This window comes from Trachurus japonicus, chromosome 21 (genome assembly GCF_045865225.1).
Source record: "Trachurus japonicus isolate A0001 chromosome 21, Traja_1.0".
NCBI lineage: Eukaryota > Metazoa > Chordata > Actinopteri > Carangiformes > Carangidae > Trachurus > Trachurus japonicus.
Genome location: NC_140927.1, coordinates 21959490 through 21978701, shown reverse-complemented (window position 1 = coordinate 21978701; position 19212 = coordinate 21959490). Strand labels below are relative to the sequence as shown.

The 19212-nt window shown below is 42.3% G+C and overlaps 1 protein-coding gene across 2 annotated transcripts in view; it reads left to right on the top strand.

Moving 5' to 3' along the window:
• The window catches only part of dachd (dachshund d), a 93872-nt gene that overhangs the window by 67729 nt on the left and 6931 nt on the right, over window positions 1-19212 (top strand). The window contains exons 4-9 of one of the 2 annotated variants that reach the window (XM_085764278.1): window positions 2327-2499; window positions 2630-2765; window positions 2866-2997; window positions 15583-15728; window positions 18106-18253; window positions 18948-19091. In XM_085764278.1, the coding sequence (XP_085620404.1) occupies window positions 2327-2499; window positions 2630-2765; window positions 2866-2997; window positions 15583-15728; window positions 18106-18253; window positions 18948-19091 (879 nt within the window). Of the gene's footprint in view, window positions 1-2326; window positions 2500-2629; window positions 2766-2865; window positions 2998-15582; window positions 15729-18105; window positions 18254-18947; window positions 19107-19212 lie in introns of both variants that reach the window. The other variant, XM_085764277.1, reaches the window with a different exon arrangement.

The window sequence follows — 19212 nt, the reverse complement described above, 5'->3', positions numbered from 1 at the left end:
GAAATTCATGGCATATAAATTATATTTAATCCTTTAATTTAACAAGAGTAAATCCAGCCAGTGAGAAAAACTTGCATATGAATAAAACGAAAACACTTAACTTGTCTTGCAAAAACAAAAAAAACACCAGATTCGATGAATAAACCAATATCCTCCTCACCTGGCTCCTTTCAGCTCCAAATAAAGGGATTTGGTGGACCCTCGTTGGTCTGTGGCACATTCCCCTACAGTGGCCTGAATGGGCCTTTATGGGAGAAACACCGCTTTAGGATGGGGTGACATGAAAGGGGCTGGACAGGCACTGAAAGCGAGACTAATACCCACTGGAGGGAACAGAGCTCCAGTGTTTCCCCATCAGGCTGTCTTTCAGGTGGAGACACATCGCTGAGATTCATATACCATCAAGTACAAGCAAATACAATGAAACCACCAAGTAGAGGAATGTCATTTACACAGAGTTTACTTGTGTTTTATCAAGGTGATTCGCCACCTTGTTTCCCCCCATACTTTATTTATTGGGTGGAAATTTGGCCAATTAAGTCCGTGTGTCTTTATGCATGTGGCTGTTTTTGATTGAATTGGTGTAATGTATCCACCTCAAAGGTAGAATAAGTCTCTTCACTCTGGCCCTTGAGTGGCCTTGAAAGGCTGATAGGTAGCCTAGACCTCTTCATGTTGTCCTACAGTAAGTACCTCCGCAATCAGGCCCTCTGTGGTGTTTTTTAATTGAGCTTAGCCTGCTGAGTAGTAATTGATTCAGTCTGTGCTACAGCAGAGGCGCTGATACAAGGTGCTGCTTGGCTTCCGCCTTTCTTTAATCTCCCCTGCTTTATATTGTTTGGGAATACTCGCCACTGAGAAACTGCATGCCATCTTTCTTATGGAAATCAATGCTTCTTTTGGAAGGAGGGGAATGACAGAGAGGAGTACTTCTCATGTCCTTTCATTTTCAACCAGTGTCCTTCTCTTTAGAGGCTCCGCCATGCAGATCTCCTTGCCCTTTGGCTACTGATGTTTTGTCAGAAAAGAAGAGTGGAGTTGTTTTGTGGATCAGCTTTCTGTAGTGCAGTATCTTTTTTTCTCTCTCTCTCTCTTTTTCTTTCACGCAGCTTTTTTACCTTGAACCGGGCTGCCAAGAAAGAGGGAGAAAAAAAGGAGTGAAAAATCAACAGAGAGGCTCAATCAGATCCAATAGTGTCTATGAGGTTTTCTTTAAAGCATTTGAGGAAAAGCATCTGAGTGGCGGAGGAATGAGACCAAACTGTTCCCAGTCACTTTTGATCCTGCCAGTTCAAAGTCCCTATAGAGCAGAGAGAGAGAGGGGAGGAGGGAGGGAGGGAGTTGGGGGGGCTTGGTTGGTTGGGTACAGACACCTAGCTTTGACCTTCTGTCTGCGCTCATGTCCTTTGAAAGTTGGCTTGTTTTCATTAAGCCATTCAGAAGCACAGGGCAGGGCCACATTTTGACTAACTACGAACCCCCTATGGTATCTTTATTAGACATTCTTTACATTTTCAGACTACTAATGTCTTCAGTTTTCCCCAATTAGGCGTCTATTGCCAGACAGCAATTGAATAATTTAAAACATTTGTAAGATATCTCTGATGTTGTAATGGAATAATTTGTGTGCATATAAAGGAGAGAGAAATGAAAATCCCATTATTGTGCAGAGCTGAAAGTGACTCTTTTTTGGTCTCGTTCTCTTCGTCACTCTCTTCCTCATGGTCTGGTATATGGGCTGCTATATAATTAGCCTTAAGTCATTGCCATACTGTGGTCTAACAGTAGTTGTTTGTCATTAGCACGTTTAACTAGTCATTTGGATAATGGCTTTTCAAGATTGCCTTTGTTTTTACAGTACAGTGATATTTTTTATATGTAAATATTAAGACAATTTCCATAATGTGCCCTTTTTATTCATCATAGAATAATTGATGCAACTTTACTGCTGTGTAAACTTTGGTCTTTGAATGACTGTGTATATAGTTATCATCCCCGCTTTCTTTATTATTATTGCAGAAGAATCTATTATTAACATATATTGTAAAACATTTATGTGTATTATGTTAACATGGAAGGATACCCAAGAAGCAATTAATTTGAATTGTTCCATTTTCTTTTCCTGATAGATTGAAGTGTAAAGCTTTAGTGTTATTGGACACCAGTTTTAAAGGCTCATCTCACTGATGGAAATGACTGATCACTGACTGAACAGCAGCAGCTTTTCTGAGTTTTCAGACGGAGCCTCAGAAGTTTCCCCCTGGTGAATATCTCTCACTCATAATACGCATCGTTGAGTAACCAACGACCTCTTCATGTGTCTCAGGTCTGGAACTCCCCTTCATGATGATGCCACACCCCCTGATCCCAGTCAGCCTGCCCCCAGCCTCTGTCACCATGGCGATGAGCCAGATGAACCACCTCAGCACCATCGCAAACATGGCCGCCGCAGCACAGGGCCAGAGCCTGCCCTCCAGAATGGTCACCTCTGTTATAAAGGTAAATTTTAAAGAAAGCAAAGACAGATTAAATGGAACCATTGCTTCTGCTCCTGTGTGGGTGAAATGTTTCAGTCTGCGGCTGGATATTTATTGTGCGTGTGTGGGTTTTGTGGCTGTTGGGGCTACAGGAACGGGTGCCAGACAGTCCCTCCCCTGCCCCCTCCTTAGAAGACAACAGGAGGCCAGGCAGTCACCCATCGTCCCACCGCAGCAGCAGTGTATCCAGCTCCCCAGCCCACACAGAAAGCTCCTCAGACAGGATACGTACGTCTCTGCATTACCTCACCACAAACTGTTGTTGTTTTGTCTTATCAAAAACAGTAAAGAAAGTAACGTCTCTCCCTTTTCGTTATCCTCTCTCCAGCGGCACACCACAATGGCCTGTCCATGAACCAAGCCCTGCTAGGCCTGTCCCCCAACATGCCCCCTGGACCTAAAGAGGGAGACCTGGCCCACGACATGAGCCATGAAGCAAAGAGGATGCATGTTGACAAAGGTGAGTCCAGTTTCATTAAAAAAACACACACACACACACACAATGATAGAGTCATAGAGGAACAACAACAGAAGATAAGTCTAATAACTCTAATTTCAGCAGTCAGTGATTGATCAGAAAGCAGTCTGAATGCCGTGTGTAATTTATCTCCGAAAGAAACATTTTTGAAAATCTTTTGAATGACTATTGATAATACAATTTGAGACATACAGGATTATCAGTTCTCCCCTTTATTCCTCTTGCTTCTAATGTATATCAGTTATATTGTATTGTATGGCTGTAACAATACACTAAAGTGTAGTAGAAGACTAAGCTTCTGAGTTGTTCACACAACATGTGTTGTGTGGTGTGTATGTGTATAAATGCTTGGGTGAGGCGAGTCAAGGTGTATGTACCTTCCGTAGATGTCTTTCATGTGATGACATTTAATTTGACACTTTGACACCCTCTGTTAACAACTACAGATAAAATACACTATTTTTTAACAATTGTCTACATGTCATACCTGTATTTCTTGAAACTCTCTCATCACTTTCAGCAGTTTTTTGTAGTCAGATTGTTATGTTCCTGTGCACCCATACCCCCTGCTGCAACAGGACACTGTTCACTGCAGTTACAGTCAACAAATACAGACGTCCCAGAATATTCTCACATTAACAGAAAAGGGAGAAAAGGGACAGTAAAAAGTGGAGCTGCTGATTATGCTGCTACAAAGTTCTCCAGAGTAATTACCAAAACATCGGACAGTGCTGCTCCTGATTTTAAGTTTTAATATAGTCTGATTTTGACACAGATTTTGCATTGCATCATAGTTGTTTTTTCAAATATACATTTATACCTAATTAATGCTTGTATTGTTATATTTTATAATGAGCACGTATCTATCCCCACTATTCTGTTCTGGAGGGAAGAGATGTTAACAAAATGTTAACCTCAGTCACATTGTCCAGAGCAAATGTTTTTTTTTATTATTATTAATTGCCGGGCTTATTTAATTATAGTTTTGCCAGTCATTTGAAAAAAAAAGAAAAGGGAAAATGAGAATGAAAGAATCAGATAGAAATCTGCTAAGCGTGGCGGATTAAATACAAAATGAAGCAAATAATAGATTTTAGTATTCTCTGTTGGTTTTAGCAGAGCTGGGATGTGCTGTACTGGGTGATGCAGGGTGGGGTGAGGCTGATAATGATATTAAACCCACTATGGAAATCATTGGGCTGTATGTTCCCTGTTGGCAAGGCTGACGTGAAGATCAGTGTTAGACCTTCACTCACAGGGTGTGAAGCAGTGAATAATAATAATTAGCAGGATCATGAGCTGAATTTGTGGGTCACAAACTGTCTAACTGTCTATGCACATGTGTGAGTATGTGTGTGTGTGTGTGTGTGTGTGTGTGTAAGTGCATTTGTGTGTAGGGGGAGAAAAAAAAAAGATTTAGCCAAACAAACAGCAGCACAAACAGAGAGGAAGAAGGCTCAGCCTAGTATCCACATAGTAAATCAACTGAATGTTTCCTCAGTAGCAGAGATCTTACATCTTCACTGAAGTGCCTCCTCCATACTCGGATAATCAACACAAATGGACTGTAATTTCTTCGCAGGATTAGAGGAGAAAGCAAATGACCAGCCAATCCACACCAATTCTGGATAGATGACCCACAACACATCTAACTCGCAAACACACACTGTATTATCTTCTGAGATTGTCAATTCCTAATATGTCACTGGACTTGATTAGGATTCCGAGCTCTCCAGTGTGTGCACCAGAGGTCTCAGGCTGTGGAAAACATTTTTATAAAATAACCCATTAATGCAGAGGAGTGCAACTAAATTAGTTACCAATTTGCTGAGCATGAATTAATGAAGAGAGCTTCTCCCGGCTCCCACAGTTGTAATTTTCATAATAACCCCAGACCTTTATTTGGCAGGTTGTTTAGTTTTTTCGTTTGAAGGTTTTCATTAGTCTAATGAGGACTGTGCAAGGGCGAGCAGTCAGCACAATTTACATGAGGAAGCTATCATAATAAATGAGGCAATTTGAATAACATGCACAGGTTTATGCAGCGAGATAAGAGAGATTGTAGCAGCCAGATTCAGAGGTAACCAATACATTAGAACCAACTAATAACCAAAGTAATTCCAATAAAAGCTTTAAGTGAAGGGAATAAAATTAATGATAGATATATTGAACTGTAATGATATGATACATGATGCATTAGATTAATAAAATAAATGTGTTCCATTGTTAAAAGGGGGAGGGGGTGGAGAGGTGGAGGGGGCCTCACCATCCGAAGCTTTGTTTATGGTGAGCTTTTTAATTAGGCTTGTTCATCGCATCAGTTTGTTTAGATAAATGAGATAACATTCCAATGGTTTAATGATATCTCTCCACTTGTTTGATCTTTATGATCCTGGCAGAGCATTAAATTAATCTCTTGCAATGCACTCTTAGAAGAGAGCACATAGTAGGCGCAGAGAAAGGATGCAGTGCCCCGGCTCATATGGAGGCTATTTAAATAGCCAGACACCTCAGAGACAACCACTATAATGTCACATCACTCATATCCTATGAACATGTCTCATCTTTTTCATGTCATCTCTGGTGATGAAGGACAAAAGGCTGTTTGTTGTCATCTAAAAACGACCGTTTCCAAAGTTGTGTCACCCAGTGCAGAGTAACCAGATGGTAGTCTTTTTTTTATTTTTTATTTTGGTGTGGGAGGTTTTTTTTGGGCGGGGGGGTGTTGTTTGAACTTGATTATTTTTTGTCCAAATTTTGCCTGTGAAAAAAGGAAAGATTAGATGATGTGTGAGGGGAAAAAAGGCTGGTAGAAAGCTAAGTGTTATCTCACATGTGACTAATTGAATTGCTTCAAACAGAAAGTCTGTGGCGATAGCTTCCGACAAGCCTCTGTCTCGTGAAACAGCAGGTAGCTGACAAACAAGGGGAAATTTGAAAGGTACGGAAGCCTTTGGCTGTAAACTCACTTTGGACATCAAACACTTTGACATCATTTTATTTCCGTGGGGAAAAGGTGTTTGAAACGCAAGCCATATGCATGTATGTTGAAGTGTGTAAGAGTTTCTTTAAATACCATGTGGCAGTTTGCAAACGTTTTGCCAACAACAAATTTTCACCACTTTACCTCAGCCTTCCCACTGCAGTTAAACATGCCACATCTCTTTTGCACTGAGCTTAAAATGCCTGTCAGTGCAGTCAGGGGCAGCTACAGTACAGAATGTAAACTGATTCTGTAAACCATATTTTAAAAGCGGGGTGAATCACTGGTAATACGATATTGGCACTTCCCTGGTAAACGTTATATATCCTTGTTGACACAACAGGAGATGCACTCATAATGTCCTCCCAAGCACAAATGGAAGCTTGTGGTGTATTATGTCACCTAGAGGTGCTTCCTTTCATACCTGCTATCAAGCGAGCAATCGCAGATGCGCAGAGCACCGGTGTGACCACAATGGACAAAAGCCGCCGCCTTGCCACGCCTTTTCTTTGTCAGGATGCTGCTCAGATGTCCAGCTGATGGGGCTGACGGCTTGGGGGGCTGGTGGTGCACTGTGCATCGTCTGCAGTACCAGTTTGCAAACCGAATGAGGAGGCTGAGCAGGTATACCGGTGTCATAGTCGATTACCATGCAGCTGCTTTGGGGCGAGGGCCTGTGGACACTGTTGGGCTCATGTAGAGAGGAGAGAGAGGGGGGGGTACAGTTTGAAAAAAAGATGAAAAAGACAAAAAAGTGATTTTTAGCCTTTGTTGTCTTTGTTCTGTTCCTTCTGTGCATAAGCATTTGCAATGATAAAAAGGAAGTTGAGGGACTTTGGGTCAGGTAAAAGTTTCCTGCGTCAGTTCTGTGCTCTTTTTTTTTCTTTTTCTTTTTGCGCCGTAAATATTTCACTGACATTGATGGTATCTGCGTACAGTATCATTAAAAGTTCGATATGTTCCGTGTAAGCTCCTTCTCTTCATCTTTCTGACTTTAATGCATAGTGTTTTGTTCAGTCCTCTCTCGATGTCCTTGGCGTTGCAAGCTTCAAACACATGCTGACTACCTGACTTTCCCTAAGTCAGGAGGCAAGATCATTAGCCATCACAACCCTGAAATGTGACTTGGCAGACAATAATGCTTTATGATCAAACAACTTGTCAGTGCGTCCTGTTGAAATGAAAGAGTGCAAAAAAATAATTCAATAGAGGATCAATCAAATTTCCCCCAGCCCATGTGAGCGAGATTGCTGATGGTGCAGAGAGGGGCTATTCCTCGAGGACATGGGAGTTCATTTGGATATTTGTTCTCCCCCTCATGAATGTTCCATTGCGTGACACCATCTCCTGCTAATCACATTTCACTGAAAAGGGGGGATGCTTTTAGGGACGTTGAAAAGAGAGAGGTTCTTTTTAATCTTTGAAATGCCTCAAAAGTGACAGAATGCTTTCTCCTGCCAAGACGTGAGCCTCGGATGGGGAGATAAATATGCTGTGGTCAGCTAAGTGTATCTAGTGAGCAGAGAGGCAAATTTAATAATGCATTATCATTCACTGGCGAAGGTGAAATCTCCCTGTCCATCAGAAGGCTGAGGCCTGTTTCATGTTACCCTTCACTGCAAATGAACAAGTGCTTTACTCAGCCATACCAGAGATGCACAGTAGGCACCAGTGCTCGACTATATATGCTGCTCTGGACTGTCAGGAAACAGGTCTGTAATCAAAGCAATCATCTATTGGTCTTGACTGGAGACATTAATGATCACAGTCCTTACTCCTGATAAAACTGTTTTGAACAATAACCTTCTTTTTTTTCCCCCTCTTTCTTGTTTTCTCTCCCTGAGAACACAAGGTGTGCTTTACATATCTGAGCATCTGCTATTATGCAGATTACGGGAGCATATTTACCCGAATGCCCTTGGACAACAGCATTAAACAATTATGAAGATTATGTACAATGCAGAAAATTTGCGATTCAAAACAATTCGTATCTTCGCAGTGGCAACTGTTGCAGACAGATAAGGTTGACCCTGAGTGCGTATTTCTGTACTTTTGGAGACATTCTGTGCGGTTGTTTGTATAATTTAATATTTACATGTAAACAGTAATTAAGTGATGCTACCGACATGCCAGGGCCAGACTCTGCCAAGGTAAACACCAGCCCTGGTAGTTTGCCACAGTCCATCATGTTTACAGACTTGCAGAGCCGAGTGTTGTTTGTGTGCTCTTCCTTGGCAAAGCCCATAAAACACAACCAATTGGATGCCGAGTGTTGAACACAGTCACTCTTATCGTCTGGCAGTCTGCTCGCTGACTTGAGGACATTGTGAGTCAAACCTTTAAATTTTCACTCTGCGATAATTACGCTGCTATACTTGAGCTTTTATATCCTTTCACTGAGAAAGTAAATCATTCCTAATAAAGAGAGGAAGAATAGGGGGCGGAGGGAAAAGTGCTTGAGGACTAATTCTCTTCACTCCCTCCCTCTCTGCTCTCTATTCTGCTTTTTGAAAGCCTTTCTCTGAGTATTCCAGTCACCTTGACTTTGCAGCTGCAGCCTTATAGTCTGTTGCTTATCCTGCCTAACCCCAGCTTGTCAATTAGGTGTTTAAAAATTAATCTCTTTAACTGGAAATACCATGCCAGCTTTCTTCCGTCTGTAAATGAAGTGTTATTAATTCACACAGCGCAAAGCCAGTGTTATGAATAATGTTATCAAAACAGATTTCCACACGTTTTACACGTCGCTCCTATTAAAACCCCTTAAGTATTTTTATAACTGTGAAACCAGGACTGCTAATGGATTTGCATCCATTTTTTGAGCTTCTACACCAGGCAGCCATGGAGCAAGTGCTCCTAAGCCAGGCCTTTTAAAGTTTACATTTCCCATTTCCTCTTTTGTTCTTTCATCTTCGTTTAAAAGCAGCTCAGTATATCCAGCCTGGATTAGCGCCAGCCATCGTCAACGCTCGTTCAGCAGTAACAGAACAGCGGAGCCTCTCCCTGTAGGATTGCAATGCCAGGCAATGACACCAATGTGTCTCCCCGTACCCCCACCTCCACCCCCTCCCGCCCCCCCAACCCCTTCTCTCTCAAACCCAGCGACGCTCTGATCTAACAGCAGGCTATCTGGCCAACCACACCAAGCTAATACTTGTTCCATTAAAACCTGGTGATTACGGGGGGATTTCCTCTCTGTTTGTTTGTTTGAATGCTTAATTATCAATATGTAATTGGCGTGTGTATTGTGATGTTGGGTGCATATTCGGTGGCATATTTTACTGGAATGCACATTGCTATCGGGTGGAAACAGGACTCCCCAGTCACTGTCTAAGTTAAGCTGCATGAGAAGTTTCTCTAATGAATTAATAAATGCTAAACAAAGGAGAACTAAACAAAGAGTGAGAAATAAATGGCTTGATGATTAGTGGGTCAGAGAGATTAGTGGGGTATACAGTACAAATGATCCCCTTCTGAAATGGGAATGATTCAGGCAAAATACTCAATCAATACTTGAGACCAATTTAATCTCTGGGATTCTTCTGTCAATAGATGGACCTGGTCAACGGAAGTCAATATGCAAAGACAAACTAAACACCTTCAAAGTGCCTGGCTGTAATGTCCTTCTCCAAGTGTTATCTTCTTGACAGTTCAGGCTCATAGTCAATAGGTGAATTACAGAAACCCATTCATGTCTGCCTGGCTGTCGTTTCCTCTTGAGAGCCACAAGTTTCTTGTTTTTTTTTTATTTATTTACTATTTAACCCTCTAACCTGAGCTTTAACCTCCTGGTTTATCTAAAAAACTACGGTCATGGATTTAGCCCTGTGATCTGTCACCTCTAAAAAGAAATCTGGCCGTGCTCTAGTTTTCGACCACTCTCACTGTGATCGTCTCTCTACAAAATGCCATTTTGTCTCCACCACTGTTCGCTTTAAGAGCTCATTTGAAGGTGTGCGCTGGCAGAAACAAAAGTCCTGTGTGCTTTTATGCAGTCATCACAGTCAGCCAAGCCTGTAATCCTCAGAGGTCCGATAATGACATAGCCCCTGCATTTATTACATGGAGGAGAGGAGAGAGGGAAAACGCTGACTTTGAACAAATGAACACTCTGACCTTTATGCAATAAATATGACATGGGCCGCATAAAAAGACAAGATATCTTCCTCCTGAATGGAAGTCAACACGGATTCTACTCCCCTGCCTCTTGCTCTCTCTGTTTCCATTTCTCTTTCTCTCTCTCTCTCTCTCCCTCTCTCTCTGTCTGTTCTTTCTCCATTTTCCCCAGCTAACAGCTCAACAAATGATGAAATCTATTTTAACTGTTTGCACTCATAACATTGTAATCTATGCTCCAAAAGCACAATTTGTAGTTCATAATTTCCTCTGCTGTTGCAAGTGTTATACATAATGTCCATTGCAGAATATTATGGACAATCATCTTGTCAGGATTTTAATCTTCATGCATGATTAACTTCTTACATTTAATCATTAGCAGGCATTTCCTCAGCAATGAAAGCAATAAAAAGAATTCTTTATCCCTGCCAGGAAAAGACAGTTTTAACAGAGAGAATCAACCTTTCACTGTGTCTTTTGTAATCTCAGTGTGATCCCAATTGAGCATCGCAATTGTCTTCTTTTGTCACCTCAGACCGCCTCTCTGACAGTAAAGGATTTATGGTTATTTCCTCCATGCAGCCTGTCCATCTGTGGCTCTATCTTCATATGGCCTTGAGAATACGATTCAATTTATTAAGGCAAAGCAATGGACTCATTACTTTAAAAAGGTGGCAAGAGAGAGAGAGGGTGAGAGAGAGAGAGGGAAGTGACACACTGAATTGGTTATTAATGGAAAGGCACAGCCATAGGGCAGTTGAAATTTAATGATATCCTACAAGAAAATATGAGGGTGTCACTCTCCAAAAAGTCATGCTAAATGTCAACATTTTAAGGTCCCGGCGCTAATTTTATGCCTGTGCACAGTAATGTTTTGGAGAGCATTTAGGAAACACGGCCCAGTGGCCAGCCTGATTATCCCGCTCACCTTCTCTCCTCTCTCCAAATGGGTTTGTGCAGCAAGCGATTTCATCTCTAAGTGAAGGGAACATTAGGGAGGGGAGAAAGAGAGAGCGATAGAGGAAAACACGCGGTTTGATTTTCATGCTGTGATAAGAGAGTGGGAGCCAAATGTTACCTGTTAATCTAGCCCAAACCAACCGGGGCTCTTGACTTTGTCCCCCAGCAGGGATGGGGCAAACACTCATTTTCCTCTCTCCGTGATGAAAAGGAAATTAGCTTAAATGTGATGAGGGCACATTAGTGTGTGTGCCATGCATGTGTGTAATGGGTGTGTTTGCGTTTGAAGGGTTTCTTTTCTTTTTCTTTTCTTTTTTTGTTTGCATATGTCTGCATGCGTGCGTGCGGGTGTTTTCCCTTGCTTCGCAGTGTATACAGTACATTACACACACACATATGTGCAACATATGCAAGTGATAGTCACTCTTAAGGAATTTGTCTTGTATGGATCATCACACACATTCTCACAGTGTGTCCTGCAGCTTTTTCCCTTAAAGGAAACTGTGTGCAATGCCTGCAAAGTCAGTTTTTAAATTACATACCAACATGTACAATTTCTCCATCTGTCATCTCTCTCATCTCTTTGTTAACATGTGAAAATGCTTTCAAAACTGTGCTGGGATCACATTTTAAAAAAACAACATTATAGCCTACAGTACCTGTTCACTGTAGTACCTGTTTAAAACTATCAGGCAGTTAAAGCTGAATTTATTTTGCCCGAAAGACCCCTCAGAGTGCAGACATCATTTGCAAGATAAGCCGGGCTCATGTTTTTTTAAAGTGCTCAAATTGCATGCAACTACTTTTTTTTTTGCCCAGCTCTGCATCGCTGCATTTGTACCAGAAGACAGATATTTCCCTTGACAAGATTTTCCAAATCCAGCGCTTTAAGTGCAGGTGGAATAATGCTGTGTTGGCTGCTAATGGCTGTCCGAGAGGTCATAAGTACTCCATTTGAAGGAGGCTGGTTTCTCCGCAGCCCTGGCAGGTCAAATCAAATGTAATTGTGCAGTGAAAAGCAGTGCCTTGCTTTGTGTTGGCTGTGCTGACAACCTCCAGGTTTAGCATTCAGTTCTCCTGCTGGGAGGAACACCAGTTTGCAAGGACAAAGGCTTCACCTGTCAATATATCACACTGACTGGCCGGCCAAATGTACCTCTGCACTGCCTCTCTCTCCCCCCTCTCTCTCTCTCTCTCCTATCTCTTTTCCTCTCTGTCAGTCTTTCATTCTCTACACACCCATTCTATTCCAGCCTCCTCTTCCTCCAACTCTGCCTCACCTATCTGTCCATCCATCTTCTGTCCTCAACCATCTATCTCTCAAACCTGGCATCCTTCTCATCCTCCTTCTCTTTCTTTCTCTCTCTCCCCCTCTCTTTTTTGTGTGTCTTTCTGTATCTTCGTCTGCTCCTGCTCGCATGCTGCCTTCATGTGAGGACTCTGCTGAAATGTCCTGAGGGACCCAGTTTCAAACACAGGAACCAGAAACATATGGCACATTTTCAACTCCCAAGGTCAATTACAGCTATTTATCCAGAGATTGCAGCTAAATTTCCCAAGGTTTCTTCTAGATTTACCACAGATTGCAATGTGTGTCTGTCACATTTTAAATCAGGCCAGTTTCCTCTCTGCTTCTCCCCACTCCCTGCAACTTTCCATCAAATATTTCAAAGGCTTTCAAGTGGGTTTTAGACATGTTTTATCTCCGGTTATCATGTGCCCCATCTTTTTTTGCCTCAGCTTTGCTAGGTCCAAGTGCCGCTTGCAACACAAATCTAATAACATGTAAATTGGAGATAAGCCCAGATCCCTCCAAGTGATATTTTTTACATTCATAGTTTGTCAAGTCAATTCCTGGGCCCCTGTTTTAGCAGCACAACACATGAGGAGTGAGAAAATTAACTGGATAGGTGATTCATCATTGCTAGCACACTGTCAAGGACTCCCTCTGCAGCTATTGAGAGCAAGGTGGAGGAGGAGGACGGAGAGAGGAGGGGGGCGTTGTTTTAAATTATGGCATTTCATTCAGAATGCATTGTATTTACAGCGTCCCATTTTTATTTGTGGCTCCTATTATCCGCCGAAACAGTTGTGCATGAAATGTTATTTGTGACAGGGGTGACCTGCGAGTGTTTTTCCACACAGTATTTCATAGCCGGGGCCTTAACTGTACCTTTACCGTACGGTAAGCACAAGAGGCTGTCACAGCTGCTGTTGGCAGCCTTGCTAGTGGAGAAATATCACCTGGAAACAGAGTACTTCATTCCACCGGCCCCCATCACTCCAACGCCTGTCGCTGTAATTAAGTTGAAGTCAATGATTCTGGAGCGATGGTGAGAAATAAACATGCAAACACATGCCAGCATTTGCAGCCAGGCACCGGGAAAAAGAGGGGGAGGAAGGGGAGGGGGAGTTTGGCGGGGTGATAACATTAGAAGCACAGAAACTACAGATCTTGATTATGCTTGCTTGGATTTACATTTGAGTTTCATTAAGCCAGTTTTGATTATATTGATTGAATTAGTCACTTATTAGCTTCCGTTTCGTTCGTTTTTTCTCTTTTCCCTTTCCTTTTTTTTTTTTGAAAATGCCGCTACTTATGCATACCTCCTGGTGGAAATGTTATCTGACAAGAGGTGTTGTACGGTAGTTGGAGTCTGTCGAACAAAACACGCTGTTTGCTTTTCCCAGAGCATGACAGGTTGTTTCCCCTGCAACAAAGCCATCAAATATTCTGTGTGATCCAACATTGTGTTGGAGGGAAGGCCTGCTGAGTGGGAAGCCGCAGTTTGTTAAAGCAATGATTTATGATTAATGCCAACACTAAATAAGGGACAAAGTGCCTACAGTACAAATCAATTACAAAGCTACAACAGCAGACCTTTCCCCGAGGTCTACTAACGTCTCTAGTTGTTATGGTGATTTTATTGGAGGTGGGTGATGCATGCATATAATGCATGCAATACATCTATATCAAACTGAGCTGGAGCCAACTGTAATGCTTTTGATCTTTGATTAGTTATTTTATTGAGATAAAATGGGACTTTCATGTTATGCCACTGTATAAGGAGAGTGCGTTTTATATCTCCACCCAGACGCCCACCTCAAAATGCAGACAGGACTGCACCAAACAAAACAAATTACCACAGGAGTGGCTTCTTAAAAGTAGGCAATTCATTATTTTTATGAAGTCAAATTATAAACAAATTTTAATCCATTAGGCAACCATCCATTCTAATTAATCAACAGGAGTGAACTCCATCTGAAAAAGGAGAAAGGTTGTTTACTCTCTCCACGGACCAGCGGTGCATATTTCACCATCTTCCCGCTCAGAGAGAGAGAGAGAGAAAAAAAAAACACGTTCTCCAAATTACAAACCTAAACTGTGAATCCTAACACTCGACTTTTGGCGCAGAGATGTTTCCAGGGCATTTGCAGATGCTTGAAATAATCTCCAATGTTTTTGCTCAATCTGCTCTGAGGATGGGTGAAATAAATACTTTAAACTAATTAATGTAAGACCAGCTGTTCCCAGCACTTGGCTGGCGTTGGTGAATATTGATGGGAGGGAGAGGCAGGGCTGTTCAGCTCCACTCGCTGTTTGTACAAGATTCAGCCTGCCACATAAACAGATATGAATACTGGATGAGAGCAGAGAGGTGCTGTGCACAACACAGCCAGGGTTCCACATTACAAATAAAACTTTTCCCCCTTTTCATTAAATTAACAATTAAACAGCTGATGGTGCAGGCTTCCTGTGGCGACCTTTTTAGACTGGATGTGTTTAATAAACTGTCTCCCTGCAAGATGGTAGCACTTACAAATTGTTGGCGCGATTAAAGCTCACCGGACAAAAACATGTGTCAGATGTGATGGGGCAACAAACGGCAGTGTCGGACATACTGTTTTAGTTTGACCAGGCTGTATCTGTGTCTGCCGGTCTGCCTCCTGCTTTCTCTCCCTCCCTCTCCTGCTCTTCTTTCCTCCTCTGAGGCCTGGTGAAGAGGCTGGACAGCAGATGGCAGGGCCCTACCCCTCTGCCGGTGATGAATGGAGTATGATGTCATCTTAGGTTTGACAGGCACCCGTGCGTGCGTACACAAAGGAAGCCCGAGCCTCTGGGGTCGAACTGCAGGCCTGCTTCTGATTTTCGGAGCCCACATGACATCTCTTAAATGGGGGAAGCTGGATTTATGTCCTGGTTGATATTGTTTAACCCCACACTTAGGCCTAGAGAAAAGGCAATACAAAGGAATCTCCAAAGAGCTGGTCTACTATATTTCTGAGAGGAAGAGGGGAGAGCTGGGATTGGCTGCTGGAGATCAATACATACCCAGTTGTTTGTTGCTCTGTCAATTCCAGTAGGGGTCAATAATATGTGTCAGGAAGGCCAACACCTGCTCTCATATTTTGCTACTTAGTCTCTTTCCCCGTTGCACAAATAGTAGTTTTTATGAATGCTTATTCAATTGTCAATGCTACCTCTTGGTTTGTTTGTTTTTTTGCAGACGACAACCTACTGTGCACCCCGACAGCAAGAGACAGCTACGAGAGGTTGTCGCTGGCCGGACAGGCTCTACCCCCTGGCTTCCCCTCACCATTTCTCTTCCCAGACGGCTTGTCGTCAATAGAGACTCTCCTCACCAACATACAGGTATTGTCCACAGACCTGAGACTTGTCCTGAATCCAGTGAGCCAAAGTGAACACATTTTGACACAACTTTTCTCAAATCACACAGAGAGGAGCAGTAACTTCATCACCCTATGGACCGTTGGTTCGCAACCTGGGGTTCGGGCCCCGCTGTAGAGGGGTGCCAGTGATCTCAGGCGGTCCACAGAGCTTAATCTGTTCTGAGGTTGTGAGGTTATCAAAATTATATTTGTTTCTTATAAAAATGTAAAAATCCCAATAACACACCCAATTGGATTCAAGATTCACAATGATGTACAAACAAAGAGAATAGGAACAAAAACGGCTGTTTATTTTTGTAAATAAAAGTTTGTGCCTGCCTTTTGATGCATCGGTGCAGGCAGGAGTTGTGGATGGGGGCACCTGGCTTGTCTTTACACTGTAGTTTCAACCTCATGTAAATGTGCTATTTAACAGTAAGACATTTACACGTAATTGTGTAAATGTAATGTAATTAATTGGATAATCACTTGGGTGATCAAACATTCCCAAAATAGACCATGCAAGTTCATTACGAAGGTACTTTTAGAAGATATGTTCACTCAAGGACCACTTAGCTTTTCCCAGAGTGTTCAACCGCTGTTCAACCTCCATCCACTGCAGAAAGACTGTGACAATTGGTTGAAAGCTCTAGTAATAGTTAGCAATCTTACCTTAATAATCCTATCAAGCTTGGGCCACTAGTTTTAGTTGTATAAACTTAACCACACCATTGTCTACTATCGTTATTGAATCAGTACAAAAAAAACCCTGGAGAGAACCTATATGTCGCCAAAGAGGGGGGAAAATGTGTATTTACAGCTGGTTGAGTGAGGGATTCATGATTTGAAAAGAAATCATTATATTTCCTCTATTCTAGATGTATTGATTTTTTTTCTCATGTTGCTTTAACCTTAGCTAGAAAAGTGGCCACCATCCACATCCTCCTTATGAGACACTAAACAGATACACTCACTTTGTAAATCTGCATACCTTAACAATAGCTATCTACTCAGCCTGCCATTAAGGCTTCATCCCAAACACCCTCAGTCAGAAAGATGAATGTATTCGCCTTCTGTCCCAGTGTAATGATGTGTGTACACTGCTGCCCTTCTCATTGCACTTGTACCGTTGGCATCAGAGTCCTGCTTCTCCTTTGGCTCGGCGTGGTAATTAGAAAAGCCACAAGTAAACCCCGTCGCAGGCTCCCACCACTCCACTAAGTCATTTTTGATAATGATCTTCTTGTTGAATATTTATATACAAATCAACAAAATGAAACCAAGCAGAAAATTAAGATAAAGCAACTTAGAATAAATTGGGGTCAGAAGAATCAACAATTAGTAAGATATAGCCCAGTGCATTTGATATAATTGCGTGTGGATGGGGAATAATTGTGATGAAAATGGCCACAGCACTGTACAGCTCACACGCGAGAACGACGCGTCTCTCAGTTTAGAGCTGTCAGGAGTGTATTTGGAATGGCAGTAATGTAATTGATACATGATGAGATACTTGTCATTCATATTATTCATTCCTGCTGTGCGCTGCGAGGAGCTTGAAAATGTGCCACAGAGACTGATATTGTGTTTTTATACCAATCCAGTTACAGTTGTCAGCTGTGGAGTTGACAGAGAGCAGTGTGAAAAGAATATAACAACACGAAGGGATAAAAGGGAGGAGTGTGAAGAACCCATACTGTATAAACCTTTTTTCTTTTTTTCTTTTTTTAAAACTCGTTTTAGGAGCTCTGTCTGTTCACAAGCTACTTCATCTCTGGTTTTAATTTGAAGGAGCTGATTTTGTTTCCTGTTTCTATCAAACTTATTGTAGGTTCAGTTCCCACAGCGACAGCACGTTCATCCCATCTCCACTTGTATTTCACAGCTTTGACCAAAAGGGGTCAGACATATCCAGCTCTCTCTCTCTCTATCTCTCTCTCTCTCTCTCTCTCTCTTTATTAACTATCATTACTATTCATTATATATTTTTTTAAAAAGATTGTTACAAACACTCTGGTTGATCTTTTTTCATGTCACTTGAAGTTGTGCGAGCTGCGGAGCGGCTAACACGTAATGACATCTTCACTGATAAAAGGACCGGCGAAGGTGGTTGTACACCTGAAAAGAGCCAAGTAGCAGCAGTCAGCTTTTAGCCTCCTGCTCTGCTTCACTACTGTGGGCAGTACAAAGAAGTGCTGTGACATACTTTCACTGTGGTTTGCTGTCACTTCTTCTCGAGGCCCCTTAAATAGCCCACATCACTCTCCCTTTCTCTGCTCCCCACACCCACATTTTCCTCTATATCTCTTCGTCTATATATTCATACGTGCGTGTGTGTGTATGTGTATGTGTGTGCGCAGGGCCTGCTCAAAGTGGCAATTGACAACGCACGGGCTCAGGAGAAGCAGGTGCAGCTGGAGAAGACGGAGCTGAAGATGGAGCTGTTCAGAGAGAGGGAGCTCAGGGAGACTCTGGAGAAGCAGCTCGCCATGGAGCAGAAGAACAGAGGTACTGCCTGATGACTACCTGGCACCGAATCCTCCCTGCCAGCCGTGTGTGTGTGTCTCTGTGTGTGTGTGTGTGTGTGTGTGTGTGTGTGTGTGTGTGTAAGACTCAGCGGAGGCATGTTGTAAATATGTGTATTTTCGCAGCATTTCAAACTCGATCGTTCCTAAATGCAAGCACGCACGTGCATGTTTCTGCATGTTTGGATGTTCCCGATTGAAAACACAGACACAAGTCGCTGTGTATTCCTTTGCTTACACACACGCAGTAATCTGCTTAGCACCCGTTCTCTTGCTAATAGTCAGTTATCATAATTGGAAATACATATTAACTTAGAGAAATTCACTCTCCGTCTCATGTTAAATGCATCAGCTTCATACGCTAACTGTGCCGTTTATGTTTAATGAGAGAAATTCATGAAAAATATCCCAATAAATTTTTCAATTTGTTTTAATTCCCCCTAGCAGTTTGCTCAGCCGCAATAAGATTTTCTTTTATAGGGAAGATCTTTATATATTATAAAATATTTAGCTTTAATTGGTTTGTAACAGTATGCTATTTTTTTTAAATGAGGTGATTATCATCCTTTCCTGCCAGAGTGTGATGTCTACAATAATCAGATTCCAGTCAAAAATAAGTCACGGCTAATTCGCCCCAGAGCTCATACATTGTTAACTGTGGTCTTTCCCCTGCTCAGCGATCATTCAGAAGCGTCTCAAGAAGGAGAAGAAGGCCAAGAGGAAACTCCAAGAAGCCCTGGAGTACGAATCCAAGAGGAGAGAGCAGGCCGAGCAGACTCTGAAGCAGCCCTCGCCCTCTGACAGCATGCGTTCACTCAACGGTCAGATGCTGCACAGTGAGACACTATTACATTTCCCTTTAAAGCCTTTCAGACACGGGGTGAGTTTTAGTGGGACAAGTGAGGAAAACCGAGGCAAAACAGAGTCAACAGTTTTTTTTCT